The 17,642-nt window shown below is 35.7% G+C and overlaps 1 protein-coding gene across 5 annotated transcripts in view; it reads left to right on the top strand.

Moving 5' to 3' along the window:
• MYOZ2 (myozenin 2) overlaps window positions 1-17,195 on the top strand; it is a 66,471-nt gene extending 49,276 nt beyond the window's left edge. For all 5 annotated transcript variants that reach the window (XM_074272996.1, XM_074272994.1, XM_074272992.1 and 2 more), the window contains 3 exons: window positions 1,207-1,336; window positions 6,405-6,588; window positions 16,681-17,195. In XM_074272996.1, the coding sequence (XP_074129097.1) occupies window positions 1,207-1,336; window positions 6,405-6,588; window positions 16,681-16,915 (549 nt within the window). In that variant the 3' untranslated portion in view covers window positions 16,916-17,195. The remainder of the gene's footprint in view (window positions 1-1,206; window positions 1,337-6,404; window positions 6,589-16,680) is intronic.
• The last annotated feature ends 447 nt before the right edge of the window (window positions 17,196-17,642 follow it).

Here is a 17,642-nt window from a genome sequence, read left to right as displayed (position 1 = left end):
GAACCCAGAGAATGATCTCCTTCTACCATCTTACCCTTTGCCCATTCAGATAATACTCCCCACATCCACTTTCCACATCTTGCTCTGAGGACAGTAATTAAATCAATATGACCATTGCTTGTGGAAAAGGTGTGGGCAAGTCAACTGTCCCAAGGCCCTGCTCACCATCTCTCTGATTTCTCAAACCAAATCATCCTTCCCAAGCCTTCACCACCCTCTAATAGACTTTTTTTCTCCTTAATATAATGTAACCTCAAGGATGGGGACAGTCCCTCTTTTGTTTTTTAATCTCCAGTGCTGAGTATGTGCTCCAAGTGCTTAACAAATTCTTTTTCCTTCATTCATTTAACATATATATTGTGCTTATAAGATGGTTCCATCAGAGAATATAACCATTACACTCACACATGCACACACATACACAAAATATGAAATATGGGTGAGTGACCCAGAGGACAATGAGAAGACATAAGTAGATATGAATTTCATATTGTTGAGTCATTTCAATCTTGTGTGAATCCATTTGGAATTTTCTTGGAAGACATACTTGGCAGATATACAGATAGATTTGCCATTTCCTTCTTCAGCTCATTTAACACATGAGGAAGCTAAGGCAAACAGAATTAAGTGACTTGCACAGATTCATGTAGTTGATGTCTCAGGCCAGATTTCAACTCAGGAAGATGTCTTCCTGATTCCAATGATCTCTCCACTGAAACACCTAGCTGCCTGGGCATGATTAGACTGAAAAAATATTGCCAATGATTGCCCATGAAAAGGGCAAAAAATTGTTAATCCAAAAAATACATGAGCACAAAAGAATGTAAACTAGCTACAGGGAAAACGTGGAATAACCGGTGGATGTGTAATAAAAAGCATTAAATATAATAATTGGCTACTGGGTCTGGAGTAAGGAAAACCAGAGATCAAATCTAGCCTCAGACACTCGTCACTGTGTAAATCACTTAACCTCTGTCTACCTCAGCTTCTTCATCTATAAAATGGATATAATAATAGCACCTACTTTCCATGATCAAATGAGATAATACTAGTGAAGCACCTTGCAAATATGGTAAATTATCCACAACCCACAAAACTCAGAAGATCATATAAATTACAATTATAAAGACGGATCAATGATGGTATCCTCTCTCAATGTGTGTGATGTTGATAAGAGTTCAGCATTTTCCTTTTGTTCCCACGCAGTACAGGATTGCCATGCAGAATGGAACTTTGGATGGCAGCAGCATGGAAGGTGGTTCCCAGCATGGCCCCTTGACCCCTCCTAACACACCAGATCCCCGGAGTCCACCCAACCCAGAAAACATTGCACCAGGTAAAGAGCTGTCACCAGTAAAAAAGGTATTGGGAGCCTGCATTCTACTCGCTAAACTGTGGGGCTTTTACCATCAAATCCCTCTCTTTTAATAGCATTTTAAAATGTAAGCCAAGATTGAGACTTGGGTTATTGATACCAATTCTCCATAGATGATGTCAATTGGTGCCAGTTCTCTATAGATATTCATATTATAAAATTTTCTTTAAAAAATCAGTCATTAGTATTCACATTGATACATACTTTACATATTAATAGATAATTTTGACATTGTGCTCTATAGCTTGCAAAAGTGTTTTTCAAGTCTCATCTCATATGGAAAAGCTAGTTAGAGCAATAAATTGAGAGCTCAGCCTGAAGGCGGGGAAACTCATCTCCCTGGGTGCAAGTCTGATCTCAGACACTTATTAGCTTTGTGACCGTGAGCAAGTCATTTCACCCTGTTTGCCTCAATTTATTCATCTGTAAAATGAGCTGGAGAAGGACATGGCAAAAGATTCCAATATCTTTGTCAGGAAAACCCCAAAAGGGGTCACAAAGAGTCAGACATAACAGGACAACTGTTTTACAAATGAGGAAACTGAGACAGAGAAATTTAATAATGTGCCTTAAGTCACACAGCTAATAAATATCTAAAGATAGATTTGAACTCAGGCCTTCCCAACTTCAAGTTCAGTCCTTTGTCCACTTTTAATACTTACACACCTAAATTGTTTCATATATTCTCAACTACTCTCCTACAACCTGTGGAGGATTCACATAATGTCTCATGAAAGAAAATGAAAAGCAAACCCATATCTTATAAATGCAAATTAATTGGAAATGTTAGTGACACCAAAGCAGGAAGACTTTTACCATATTGAAATCCTAAACTAATTCAGAAGACATTTATTTAGTGTCTCTCCTATGCAAGGCAGCTAGGGAAACAAAATCAAATAAAAATGTCTCTGCCTTCAAGGAATATTCACGACTTGCTACTAAGAAAAGACCACCTAAGTACATGCTTTATGTCTGATTTGACCCCAAATCTAAGGCTCTATCCATTCTCCCAACATCATTCTCAAAAAACAAGACCAGAACAGTAGTAATGGAACAAACAGTCCAAGACAACCAAGATTGAGTAAAGTCAAAATGAAACCAGAGCAGGACAAGTTTCATGAAAAAGATCCTTTTCAGATGAAAGATAGAAATAGAAAAAAAATGAAGAAAGAAAGGAATTGGAAGGGAGAGCAGAAGGGAAACATCTAAGACAAAGAGATTTCCTAAGTTATAATGTGGATAATGTGGGAATATAACCAAGTCTAGTCGATTTCCTGTGGCCTTCCTTTCCAAATACACTGAATTTAAGATTTATACCCAATTTCTTTATAACACCTTTTCTGCTGCATTTATAACTTTTAATTTTGAGTGGAGGACATATTGAGGCAGTGTGGTTTAGTGGAAAGAATACTGGATTTAAATATTAAGAAGACCCAAGTTCAAATCCCATTCTACATACTGGCAATCTCTTCTTAGGCTTTCATCTCTATCCTTTCCCCATGAGAATGTTAGACTCTGCCTCTACAACCATCTTTGGTTCTAATCAGTTGACTCTGGCTTTATTTTTCAGGGATCCAGGCCTCCACAGCATCTAGGAAGGTCATCCTTTTCAGCTCCCTTTAACGTGTTGTCTTAAGCTCCTAGTGGGTAGGGACTATCTTATTTGTTTATATTGCCTCCTCAATGTTTAGCACAGTGCCTGGAATACAGTAAGCATCTAACAAATACTTTATCTATCTAAAATAGGGCCAGTTTTACATCAAAGAATCAATGAATTGAAAATGAGCAGTTTTCAAATCTAGAAATGTCAGCTATAAGCAATAGTCAAGAATAGCTATTCTATGTGCATGTAACCCCAAACACAGCTAGTATGAGGTTGGATTTGAACTCAGGTTTTCTGACTCTAGTCCTAGTGCTCTAGTCCCTGGATAGTACCTAGCTGCCTAAGATATTGGGAAAGAGATATATTTTAGATAAGTAAGAATTTAAGATTCAAATCACATACTCCCATTTCTTCTGGGACCTTTTTACAAGACTAGTTGGAAGTTAGAAACAACATTTAAATTCAGCCAATGGAGTATTTCGTTCTCCTTTAATTCATATAGAATAGAGAAAGCTCTACAGTTTATAGAATTCTAGGTATTTTTCAAACATGTTTCCATTAATAATAAAAGAAATCTGGAAAAAACTGAGCTATGAGAATCATATTGAATCCAAAAGAAAAACTCCATGGAATAAGTATATTTTAGACACATCACTTCTTTTCCAGAGTTTGTTTCATCCAGTAAATTATACTGAACTAAATCAATAATTCTTAACTTTTTTGTTGCAATACAAAAATCTTTCAAAGATAAACAAAACAAAGCTATTTGATAGTGGTTATACACATTCAGCTAAGTAATGCAGTTCATGAAGTGCTATCATCTTCCTTAATTAAAATTTGGCTTCAGACCCTAGCTATGTGACCCTGGGCACACAGTTTGCCTCAGTTTCTTCATCTGAAGAATGAACTGGAGAAGGAAATGGCAAATCCCTCTAGTATCTCTGCCAAGAAAACCCCAAATGGAATCATAAAATTGGACATGACTGAAAAATGTTTGATCAACAGCAAACAAATATGCAGTTATGTAAAACATATCTCTATACACCAAAAAAAAAAAAAAAAAAAAAAAAATTCCTAAGGAAAAAAATACATAGTTCAATCTACATTCAGACTCCATCAGTTCTTTCTCTGGAGATGAATACCTTGAGAGATAGCTGTCATTCAGTAAATTATCATAGAATATTGCTATTACTATATATAATGTTCTCCTGGTTCTACTCACTTCACTTTGCAAGTAATTTTATATATATATATATATATATATATATATATATATATATATATATATATATATATTTAAAGTGGCACATGTATTGAGCTTAACACCCATTAAAGTAAGGGCCATAAAAGTTCACAGGTGGCACATCAGAGAACCAGGATCAATGCCAGAATTTTAATTCAAGTTTTAAGATTTCAAATCCAGCATCCTTACCTTCCACCACACTGTCCTCACAACCAACAATCCAGAACAATTTCATAAACTCACAATTCATAATGCACAATAGTGCATATTTAAACTTATTTGAACTTGCTTTATAATTGATTCATGAATGCCAGCCATAACTCTTAAATGGACAATTCAATTTAGTACAGACACATGCCAAAGAGTTGGGACTTGAAGTTAGAAGCAATTGGGAGCATCTTAAAATTTCTGAGAAGGGGATCAATTATATTTATGGAAAAGGAAAGACTATTTGTGAAAGACGTAGTAGTCAGACCTCCTTGGATCGTATTTCTGGAATATTGCTGGGTGGGGCTATGGAAAGAACTTGAAAGTATTTTCTATTCCCCCTTCCTTTCTGAAAGGGCAGAGCTGAATCTTACCCACATGTCTCTAAATCTACCCACCCTCTTTCCTTTTCATGGAAAGAGAAGGGGCCTGAAGATTTAATTGGCCACACCCAATTACAACAATTAGCTTACTTTTAGCCTGGGTATATGTATGGGGGCAATATAGTTGTTTTTTCTATCTCTTGGCATTTATATCAGATTTAATCTGATCTATAACCCCCCCAAAAAAAATCCCTAAGAAAAATAAATACAATTAAATACAATCACAATAGCTCACAGCCCCCAGTTAGGAAAATAAATCTCTGACTTCTACGTATTTGGAATAAAATCAGGATATGATAAACTCTTATAAGAAAAAGAAAAGGAAACCCTGTATAGTCCAGTGGCTGTTACTAGACAAGGAAGGGGAAATTGGGGAAGGTACACTTTTTGGAACGTTGTTCAGTCCTTGAAAAAGCATAATTTTGATCCTAGTGAACTATGTCTGAAGGGGCTCAATGACCCACCTTTATCTCTCCCTTCTCTTCCAAGCTCAGCTGTCTTTTCAGCTTCTCCTTTTATTTGTTGTCCCTATGTTATGCATTCTTTCCATCTTGGCTTTTTAAGGCCCAAGTAGGTCCAGACCAGGGTGGCTCCTCACAGCTGTTACTACTCCTTCATCTCCATTTGTTCTCGTCAAGCTATGGGTCTCTTTTTTTAAATCTTCGGCATGACTCTGGTCCCTTTTCTAGCTTAAAGATTATGATACTCCAAAACACTCAGAACTGCAAGAGAACTCTAGTCCCTTTGAACAACATTCCAGAATGCCATTCCATTTTCAAAGGACTATTCTATAGCCATTGAATGTTGGAGCTGGGAGGAGTCAGAAAGACCATAGACCAAGCCCAAGCCCATTATTTTATAGACTGGTAAGGTGAGGTCAAGAGAGTATGAGTAAGGAGTCAAAGGTCAAAACTTTTTCATAAAAATAAGATAAACAGGGGATAAATTTAAGATGATTACTTTAATATAGGATGCTCCTTGTGTGGAAGCAATCTTCGCTGATGCAGATTGCCTCCTCATCTGTGTCTTAGTTTCCTTGGGTACTGGGAGGTCATCCAGTTTATATGAATCAAAAGCACTTCTTGAACTTAGATGGTCCTGATTCCATGACTAATCCTTTATCCAGTACACTGTGCTGTCTTTCTTGGAAAGGGGAAATAAGAGAGGTTAATCTTTAGGGAACTTTTACAATCTAAAAAAATTCAGAAATAACCTCGTTAGAAAATCCTTTATTTTTGGTGTCTAATAAAAACATATTAGTAGAATTTCTCCTCCAATATAATACAAATATGCATAATTATAACCAATGGATAAAGAATTTGTTTTGGCTCAGAATGATAATTTTTCAAGTTTGTATGTTAAGAAAATTAATCTTTGTTTAAAAAAAAAAAATCCAGGAGTCTACTTTTTTAAAAAATATAAGTGATTACAGTTTTTGTGAGGAACTATCTAGAGGATGTATATTTTATTTTATTTTTATTGTATTTTATACAAGTTTATTCTAACATTTGAAAAATAACATATTAAAATATTAGTTGTTGCTTAGCAACCCCCAGATATTCTGTGTTTACTTATTCTCATATTTTTCTAAAGGATATTCTGGACCGTTGAAGGAAATTCCTCCTGAGAGATTCAACACCACAGCTGTACCTAAGTACTATCAGTCTCCCTGGGAGCAGGCCATTAGCAATGAACCAGAACTATTGGAGGCTTTCTACCCCAAACTCTTTAAGCCTGAAGAAAAGGCAGAACTTCCAGACTTCCGAAGCTTTAACAGGTAGTATACCTCTCCTGTTTAAGAAAATTATGTGGAATGACTTTTTTTTTTTACATCACAGTACAGTTAAAAATTATATTTGAACATAACATTGACTAGATGTTGGTAATCTGGATGAGAAAGGTGATGGACAGGAGCAAGGTTAGATTCCAGCACTCTGACTTTATAATACCTGCTCTAATGTATGAGACTGTAAGAAATGCTTCTCTGATAACAGGAGATTTAGTGGGCAGCTACCCCACAGGTAGTACAATCACCCTCTTCCTAGGTGAGACTCAGTGGGACTCAGATATGTCTCCCATCCTTTTAATAGAGAGCCAGGCCTCTCTCCAATGGCTCCTAATCTTACATTAATTGCAGCAGACAAATAATAAATGATGGATTTTCTTTTTTGTTCTTTTTTTTTTTTAAGTCCATCTCTTCATGACCCCATTTGGGATTTTCTTTTTCTTTCTTTCTTTTTTTTTTTTTTGCATTTATTTTTAATAGCATTTTTCCAAATACATGCAAAGATAGTTTTCAATATTGACTTTTGCAAAACCTTGTGTTCCAAATTTTTCCCCTTCTCTCCCCCCTTTCCCCTCTCCAAATAATCTGATATAGTTAAATATGTAATTCTTCTAAACATTTTTCCATATTTGTCCAGCTACGCAAAAAATCCAAGCAGACAAACAACAACAACAAGGTGAAAATGCATATTCTGATCCACATTCAGTCTCCACTGTTCTCTCTCTGGATATGGATTCTATCACAAGTCTATTAGAAGTACCTTAGATCACCTCATTGTTGAAAAGAGCCAAGTCTGCTGGATTTTCTTTGGATGGAATAAAATGATAGTGTACCATAGACTTTCTCTTTCTAGAACCTAATTGATGTTGGCAGATTGAATCTCCAGAAGGCAGCTGGTTACTTGTCCCCTCAAGGTTCTAAAGATAAGTCTGAGAGATTTTGTCAGGTTTACGTGTGTGCAAGGCATACTACAAGAGTTGACAAGTCTGAACCACTGTGCTTCCCACTATGGTTATAGATTGATATTAGTCAGACAATTAGCTTTTAGAAATGAATATTTACAAAGGCAATATAATAACATTCAGCACAAAATTTTTGCTCCAAGAATCTGTGATACATTCTCCTACTAATGCCTACAGAGTTCAAGGGAAAGCAGACCCTAGCTTAGGGCAAATGGGCAACTTCCACTTCCTGGTTTCTAGAAGTCCTATATTCCCTTTGCTGAGGTCTCATAAAGTTTTCTCTGGGTATAAGCTAACTTTCTGAGGGATAACTTGGAGAGTCCTGAAGTTGTCCCTCCTTTGGAGGCCTATTCTGACTTCAGCTCTGATGTGAATGCTTTGGTCAACTCATGCTCCAGGGATGTTGCTCTACCTTTAAGTGCTTCATCTGTTCTCTGCTTTCTGATATAGTGCTATGGTCAGTGCCTTCTGCTCCAGGAGCATTGCTAGGATGCCACTGGGAGTTCCATGGCTTCAGGACTTCCTGAGGCTTGCAAGACTATGATTAGCCATGGTTTTTTTCCTCCCTTTTGGTGTCATGGTCCCCTTTGGCAATATGCTGACGCCTGTGGACTCTTTTTCAGAATGTTTTTAAGCAATAAATAAATAAATAAAAATACATGGCATTAAAAAGGAAAGCACTTATATTTTTTAAGTTGTCAAAGTATTTAAAAAATAAAATAAAATCATAGGTTCTAGATCATGAATGTTTCTCTAATCAAACAGAGGATTTAGCTCATACTATTACCACCACAGAGCTGATTCTCTATTCAAACAGGCACTGGAATTTCAACCTGGCTTGCTATTTTGCATAAAGTCCTCAAAATACAATTTAGGATTGATTCTATCATTGTGATTATTACTTATGTGAACCTGGAGCCCAGTTTCCTCATTTCTCTTTTTGGGTCATGTGCTGCTCCCTTCATTGAATGGCTTTAATTGATTTTGCCCTGTGTGATGTCACCATTGCTTAATTATTATTTAAGGCAAGTCTCCCTTGAGGATAGAGTTGATGAAATTCTGTAAGAATCTACATAGAACCCTGAGGTCCAATTCAGTTAGATATAGGAAACAAACTCACTCTAAGTCTGAGAGAATGAAATATTCTGCCCCAAATTCTAGTGTAAAAACACAAGTAAGCATCTTTTGTTTTGTTTTGAATTAATTTTTTTCATAATGAACAAAAATCTATTTTCTCTCCTTGTTACCTCCCTTCCTCTCCCAGAAGAAAAGGGAAAAAAAGACAAACCTTGTAATACATATGTGTATTCAACCAAAATATAGGCCCACAGTAGCTACATATTTTTTAAAATGCCTGAATTCATCACTTCTTTATAAGGAAATAGGCCACATACTTCATCTTTGGTCCTCTGAAATCGTTAGATTGAGCAGAGTTCTTTAGTCTCACAAATTTGTTTATCTTCAAAATATTGGACAACTAAACTTCCAAGCCACTTGCCAAATAGACTCAGATTCCTGATTCCTACAATAGCTGTTTATTTCTACCCAGTCTCCCTTTTGTGTATTTCCATGGATATTTATAGGCATATTTAGTGTGGTATAGTAGGAATGAATGAGTGAATGAATGAATGAATAAAAAAAATGCTAAACATTTGCTATGTGCTAATACTTGAGGATAAAAAAAGAAAAATAAGACAGACTGATTTTAAGAAGACTTATGGGAAAAGCAGCCAGTGGGTAGTTGGAAAAACCAGAGGTCTGCTAAGGATACAGTTATGCATCACCATTTAACTTGGATTCAGGAGATTTAGACTTGGATTCTGGATCTGATATTACTATTATAAGAAAAATGGGCAGTCTTTTCTTCAAAAGAGGTGAAAAATATCTAATTAATAAACTAACAAAAAAAATTGGCAAAAAAATATAGTAGTAGCTAATAAATGGTTCAAGATTTACAAAGCACTTTATATGTATCATCTCCTTTGATTAGTATGTTTTAAAATTTGTATGTTTTAAAATTTTTTTTATTTTAATTAACAAAATTATACCTTTTATCATCCATTAATCTCAATAATCCCTTGTTTGGTCATGAACTTGTCTTCTATCCATAGATCTGACAGGTAGGGTGTTTTTTCCCCATGCTTTCCTAATTTGTCTGTGTTCCAACATTTCATATCTAGGTCATGTACCCATTTGGACTTTATCTTAGTATAAAGTATACAATATGGAATCCCCAGTATTCTTAATCCTTACAAATTACAATACTCAAATGCCAGTTAAACACATTTAATAGGAAATCATTTTGTACATGCTTATCTGAGTGAAACTGAAGTCTCTTATCTCAGAAGGTTTTGGGTGTAAAGGAGAAACTCAGACATCATCTAGTTCAAGAATTCTTAACATGGGGCCCATGTTTTTAAAAAATTTATTTTGATACCTATATTTTAATAGAATTGGCTTCCTTGGTAATCCCATGTATTTCATTTTATGTATTTAAAACCATGATTCTGAGAAAGGGTCTTCATAAACTTAGCCAAACTGCCCTAGGGATTTATGACACAAAAAGCCAGGGATAAAGAACCCCTGATCTAGTCTGAGACTCACATTTTACAATTCAGGAAAAGGAAACCAAGAGAGAAGATGGCCCAGGACCAGGTTCACATAGGGGGTGAATAACAAAGCCAAGATTGCCACATGAATATACAGACTGCAAGTCCACTCCAATCCATTACCAGCTTCAAATCTCAACAATCTAAAACTCAAGTCTAATGAAGTAAACTCAAAGATGTCCACTACAAGTAGTCAGGGGGAGCAAGGTTAAATGAGGGAGCAAAAAAGTGCTTTAAAGCAAAGCCTTTGGTGGAAATTTCAGTAACATAAACTTGAGATGCAATTTGAATCTGTTTGTTGAAATCTTAACCAACCCCACAAGCAATCCCATTTTCTCACTCTCACAGTGTGTGTCACACATGTTTTTGCTGCTTAAGCCTCTGCTCAGTTTTGGGTAGTACAAACAATAAAGACTTCCAACAAAGAACCAGCCTGTTCAAGCACATCAAAATACCTTGTTTTGAAATAGCAAGAAAGATCTCTGGCAGAGCAGAACATGTGACGGGGTATTAACCCAAACTTCACCTTCCCATAGAAATTCTTGTTGATTCATTGGGGGAAATATTTTCTCATTTGAGAACTGGGAAAATAATAACCCCAGGAAGATAATGAAGGTGAAGAGGCAAGGATTGCTAAATGAAAAAAGTAAACCCACAGGCCTGATTTCATGGGAATCAGAGGAGGGGTTGAATATTTCTTTTCTTTTGAGTGAGTCCAGTAAAATAATGATGGGGCAAAATGTGCATGTGTGTATATATGTATGTGTATATATACATATATGTGATATACATAATATATAAAAATGGCCAATTAGATCAATGGATTGAATTCTGCAAAAAGACAGAAATACTCAATTCGCACCATTATAAGATACATTTATCACATAAACTTGGCAAGTTTCTAAAAGATTAGTCTTGGGGGCAATTAGGTGGTGCAGTAGTAGAGCACCAGCTCTGAAGTCAGGAGGACCTGAATTCAAATCTGCTTTCAGACACTTAACACTTCCTAGCTGTGTGATCTTGAGCAAGTCACTTAACCCTAATTGCCTTAGCAAAAATAAATAAATGAAATAAAAATAGAAGAGTAGTCATGGTATTAAGTATTTGTTCTCAAAATATAGTTTGTGTATACCTGGAGGTCTCTAAAACCTTTTGGGGGTTCCAAGAGGTCAAAATAATTTTCATAATATTACTAAAATGTCATTTAACTTTTAAAATTCTCCTCCCCTTTCCAATCATATATTTGTGTGAAGCTAGATTTTCTTCATATGCAGAATGCATATGCTTTTTTTTGTATGTCATAAATATCCCTACCCTCCACCTTAATGTGGCAACTTTAAACTACATTAGGACTTATAGGGACAACTTATGTTTCAACCAAAACAACATCAAAACAAATTGAATGAAGAAGCAGCTGACAATTCGGCTATCTTCTGATAAGACAGACAACAAACACTGGCAAACAAATATTAAAACAATGCCACTCTTTTCACTATTTTCTTTTTTGTTTTGGAAAATACAATTATTTTCATAAAAACATATCATTTATGTTAACATCTGTTTGTTATTTTTAAATAAATTAATAAATTTTAATATATGTTTTAATTTCTAAAGTAGCAAATATGGATGGATATAACTCACACAAACAAAAGCTTATTGGAGGATCCTCAATAATTTTTAAGAATATAAAGGGGTCAGAATAGGTAGGATACTCAGGACGACCTAAGTTCAAATCCAGCCTCAGGCACTTACTAGCTATGTGATCCTGGGCAAATCACTTAACCCCATTACCTCAACAACAAAAAAGAGCTAAAAAGGCTAAAAATTTGGTAACTATGACTATAATAAAAAGAACCGTAGATATGGATTCTATCTTAATATATCAAAGTTCTTATCTGGGTTCTGCTATTTCATTCTTATGTGACTTTGGGCAAGTGATTTTAAGTCTCTAAGCCCCATTTCTTCATCCTCAAAATGATATGATGTCCTTTCCATCTCTAGTTCCTAAAAAAAAAAAAAAAAAAAAAGCTCTCAATCAAAAACTATGTTGAATTTTCAGTAGTAAACAGACTGGTCCACACTACTTGTTAAACATTACTTGATGAAAGGTAAGAAATGAAATCCACTGGGTGTTTCATTTCCATGGCACTGAACTGGTTGGACTGGTTTTTTTCCCTGCTCTGACCAGTTATTTGACATCATAAAAACATGGCCTCTGGAGGTGGGGACTCTGTGTTGAATGTTTTACATGGGTCATAGAATCAGGGCCTCACAATTGCAGCTTTAGAGACTTTAGCAGTGTTAAAGCTGCAGTCACAGTGTAAGTGGGCTCTGTGAGAGACACTTTGGGGAACAAAGCTTGCAGAGATCCTTGAGTTAAATTCTCACCTTAAGCAGGAATCCCTTCTATGATGAATAAGTGCTCATTCAGCCTTAACTTTTCTCTTTAGGGTGACAGGAATTGATTGAATATTGTCACTTTAAAGTACTTTACTGTCATTCCCAAAAGCTATATTCTCTCATCATTATACTGCACTGAAGTGAATAAAATATAACAGAGGACAATATGGTCCCTGCTGTCATACAAAGATCAGACCCGGATGTAACTATGATGCAAATAACTGTGATAGGAGTCTGGGTATGTAATCCCTAAGACACTTCCTCAGTCCAGAGCTCAGAGCTGATGGCAGAAATCACTTCTGAGCTAGAGAGTAGGCAGGGAGGTCTCCATGGAGAAAATGGCACTTGAGTTGGTTGAATGCTTGAGAGATTTAGAGAAATGCTTTCTATCAAAATTCTTTAGCATTGGCACATCTGAGGATAAATGGTCAAGAAAACTACACACACACGTAAATGTGTGTGTGTGGGGGGTGTATTATATGTATATGTGTGGGTGTGTGTATACATGAGTACAAGTTTATATAAGTTCTTTCTCTAATACATTTTAAGTCCAACAAATATCTGCAAGGCCCCAAAGGTCCTACTTTTGGCACATAGTGGTTACATAATCCTGGCTGAATCACTTTCATTCCTCTATGCAAATCTCCAAGACTAGAAATTGCAGATGCCACATTGATAAGGGGAGTTTCTTCATCTGGGATCCCCTAAACTAAGAAATTCAATTCCAGTTCAGATCTGAGCCTCCATGTTAATAGAACACAACAATCTATCTAAAGCAAGATTTCTTAATTTTTTTTTTAATGTCATAGACCCCTTTGGCAATCTGGTATGGTCTTTTTCAGTAGTATGTTTCTTGTCTATATGAATAGTCAAAGAAAATGCTAAATTCCAGTTAGGTTAGTAAAAAGAAAGATAACATTTTTCCCCATCCAAGTCTACAGACTCCCTGAAATCTTCTCACAGACCTTTTGGGGATTAAGGTTCCAACAAGAATCATTGAACCCCAGGTTAAATAGCTTTGGTCTAGAAGAATATTATGAATAAAAAGATTTTTTTTAAATGCGGAAACAAGCATGTTGTAGCTAGTGACTGTCTTCTCCCATTTTCTGTTGATGGTGTGGTTGATTTGTTTCCATCACGTCTAACTCTTTGTGATACAATTTTGGAGTTTTCTTGGCAAAGACAATGGAAGCATTTACCATTTCTTTCTCTGTTCCATCCTCTACTACCTCAAAAATTGAGATTTAAGTTTTCCTATCTGTGAAATGAGAAGATTGGTCTTCTAGTTTGCAACTTGCATTCTAAAATCATCTTTTGACAAAGAAAATAGAGCCTTTTCTACTTATGGATGATTTGACACTAATTAAATCTTAGGGCTAACAATCCCCATGTCTTGTCATGAACATGTCACAGTCATTCCTTTCTTCATTCCTTTGCTCCTCCAGTTGCATCTACTTGGAATCTTACTCAGGCAATTAGTATTCATATTTTTGAAATGCTTTCATGTTTACAAAGTGTTTTCTTATTAGTAACCCTATGAAGCAGATAGGGGAACGATTATCCTAATTTTACAGAGTAGAAACATACTCCAAGGGAAAGGACCCACATGTGCAAAAATGTTTTTAACAGTTGTTTTTGTGATGGCAAAGAATTGGAAAATAAGTAGATGCTCATTATTTGGGGAATGGCTGAATAAGTTATGGCATATGAAAGTAATGGAATACTATTGTTCTATAAAAAAAAAAGATGAACAAGCTGATTTTAAAAAGGCCTAGAAAGAATTACTTGAACTGATGATAAGTGAAACAAGCAGAACAAGGATTACGTTGTACACAGTAACAGCAAGATTGTGCAATAATCAACTATGACAGATTTGGTTCTTCTCAGAGGTTCAATGATCCAAGGCAATCCCAATAAACATCATATGCATCCAGAGAGAGAACTCTGGAGACTGAATGTAAATCAGCAAAATCTGTGTTCAGTTTTTTTTTCTCTTTTTCATCTGTTTTTTTTTTTTTCTCTTATGGTTTCTCCCTTTTCTTCTGATTATTTTCTTCCAACATGATTCATAAGGAAATATTTTTTAAAAAATGTGTATCTATACACTTCAACAACAATACTGTATGAGGATGTATTCTGATGGAAGTGTAAATCTTCAACATAAAGAAGATCCAACTCACTTCCAGTTGATCAATGATGGACAGAAATAACTACACCCAGAGAAGGAACACTGGGAAGTGAATGTAAATTGTTAGCACTACTGTCTATCTACCCAGGTTACTTATACCTTCGGAAGCTAATAATTAATGTGCAACAAGAAAATGGTATTTACACACATATATTGTATCTAGGTTACATTGTAATACATGTAAAATGTATGGGATTACCTGTCATCGGGGGGAGGGAGTGGAGGCAGGGAGGGGATAATTTGGAAAAATGAATTAAAAAAAAAAAAAAAAAGAATGTGCATGTGCAAAAATTAAAAAGCAAACAAACAACAAAAAAACAAAAAAACAAAAATATAGACACATACTTCAAAAGCCTAAAAGACTTACCCAAGATCACCTAGAAAGTAAGCATCAGTATTTAGGGTGAGGATCCCTCAGGACAGAAATTAGTCAACTTGAATCCATAACCAGAGTCTCTTTTCTGGAATATGGTAAGGCAATTTGGGCGCTGTAGTAAAATTAGTTAAAATATAAGCTCTCTGAGGGCAGGATCTTTCTTTAGACCTCTAGCTGATAGCCCAGACCTTTGCCCAGAGCACGGACTTAAAGTCTGTTGATTTAAATATGTATATGGCATATGGTAGAAGGAAAGAATTGTTGACTGGAGTCTAGGGACCTGGGTTCAAATCTCACCTTTGTTTGATTACTGTCTGTGTGAGACATTAGGTAAGTTTCTTAACACCCTCAGAACTCAATTTCTTAATCTGTAAAAGGAGGAAGTTGGATAATTTGGCCCTGAGATCTTTTCCATAATCCTGGGTGACATGGAATTCTATAAGAGTCTGAGGGACATTATCAGTAGGTGAATTTTTATGGTTATAGACCTATGGGCTACCTTAAAAGGGAATGCTCAAAAGCTTGAATTTTTAAAAATTTTTAAAAATTAATTTTATAATTATAACATTTTTTTGACAGTACATGTGCATAGGTTATTTTTTACAACATTATCCCTTGTACTCCCTTCTGTTCCTAATTTTCCCCTCCTTCCCTCCATCCCTCCCCTGGATGGCAGGCATTCCCATACATATTAAATACGTCATGGTATATCCTAGGTACAGTATATATGTGCAGAACCGAATTTTGTTGTTGTTGTTGTTGCAAAGGAAGAATTGGATAGGTAAAAATAACCTGAATTTTCATTGTGGGTCAGTGGCAATATTAAAACAAGAGCATGCATAGAAATTTTCTGCTTGACTTTCAAACTGGCCTTTAAATTCTGCATGTCACTGAATAAACTATCACTCTCTTCAAAACTATTAAATTTGTATTGAGTATGATGAGTCAGAGACAGAATTTAAATAATCAATTTTGTAGAGATAGTACAAGTGCTCGCAAGTAACAATGGCATTTGGAAATAAAACAAAACAGATGCATAAACTTGGTAGATCTGAACCTGAACCTCAGAAGCCATCTAGATTAGCCAGTTCCTTTCATAGATGGGGAAACTAAGGTCCAGGGAAGGAAAGTAATTTTGCCAAAGTTTCAAAGGTTATAAATGTAAGAGGAAGGATTGAATTCCCTGTCTTCTGACTTGAGAACCAGGCTCAATTGAAATCTGAGACAAGCTAATAATCATTGCATGAAGCAAAAAAATCATTCATGTATTTCACCGACGTATAACATGAGATGAGTCTTCTCAGAGGAAATCTAAGCCCAAGTCTTTTCCTGAAGACTTCTGAGAATAGCAAAAACCCTGATCTGTTGGTCTTTGGAAATGGTACCATATTATATTTCCTTTGAGTCATAGTTAACATCTCCCTAAACCTGTTTTCTCATCTGTAAAAATGAAGTGGTTGATCTATGATCTCTGAAGTTCTTTTCAATTCAGGTCCTTTCAATATTAGAAGTAATTAAATTTTCTGTATTTCTTTTCACTCTCTGCAGAGTTGCCACACCATTTGGAGGGTTTGAGAAAGCATCCAAAATGGTTAAATTCAAAGTTCCAGATTATGATCTACTCCTGCTAACAGATCCCAGGTTCATGGCTTTCACCAATCCTCTTTCCAGCCGAAGATCCTTCAATAGAACTCCTAAAGGATGGATATCAGAGAATGTTTCCATAGCAATCACCCCAGTGCCAATAGAAGAGAATATTGTGCCAGAAACAGATGACCTGTGAGAAGCAAAAGTTCTATTGTGCCATCCCCTACAACTCCCTGAAATGGAGGCTCCCTGTTTACAAGGATGCTTAACAACAGATGCTCCTTGTTTGCCTTAGAATCTAATTGATAACCATTTAAATTTCAATATTCCAAATGTGGAGTTTTGTTTAATTTACACATAGAATATTAATGAAATCATTAAGAACACCAATAGCCAAATTGTTATTCTCATATGTTTTCATTCATATCTTTTGTACCTGGCCTGGGTATAAATAAAGTTTTATTTGGCACAATGACTATATGTATAAATAAATACATTTTAACTTCTCACTTCAGTGGAAAGAGTGAGAGAAAAAAAATTAAGAGAAGAAGTTCATGTAGATGACTTGGAAAAATTTGGACCAATGAAGTAAGTCAGGTAATGACTTAGGGGAGAAGAAATTTGGAAGACATTGAAGAAAAATTTGAAGATAATCCAGGAACTTGTATAAATTCTACTTCTGGGTGGAAAGAGGAGTAGGGTCAGGGCCATTTAAGGAGTTAATAACAGGATTAAGGAGGATTGAGAAGGCATTAGGGAGTAGAAGTTGAGGAAAACACTAGTAGGTTTGGGAGAAGATTGTTGGCAAGATGAAACAAATTAAGAAAAGATAAATGGAGCAATTAGAGGAAATATGTAGATTGATAGAGTGAATTGGTGGGTGTGGCAGACTGGCAAAGTAGATGGGAAACTGGTGCCAGAAT

Source organism: Sminthopsis crassicaudata, chromosome 6 (genome assembly GCF_048593235.1).
Source record: "Sminthopsis crassicaudata isolate SCR6 chromosome 6, ASM4859323v1, whole genome shotgun sequence".
NCBI lineage: Eukaryota > Metazoa > Chordata > Mammalia > Dasyuromorphia > Dasyuridae > Sminthopsis > Sminthopsis crassicaudata.
Note: the sequence above shows the minus strand (reverse complement) of the source record. Positions and strands in the feature narration are given on the sequence as shown.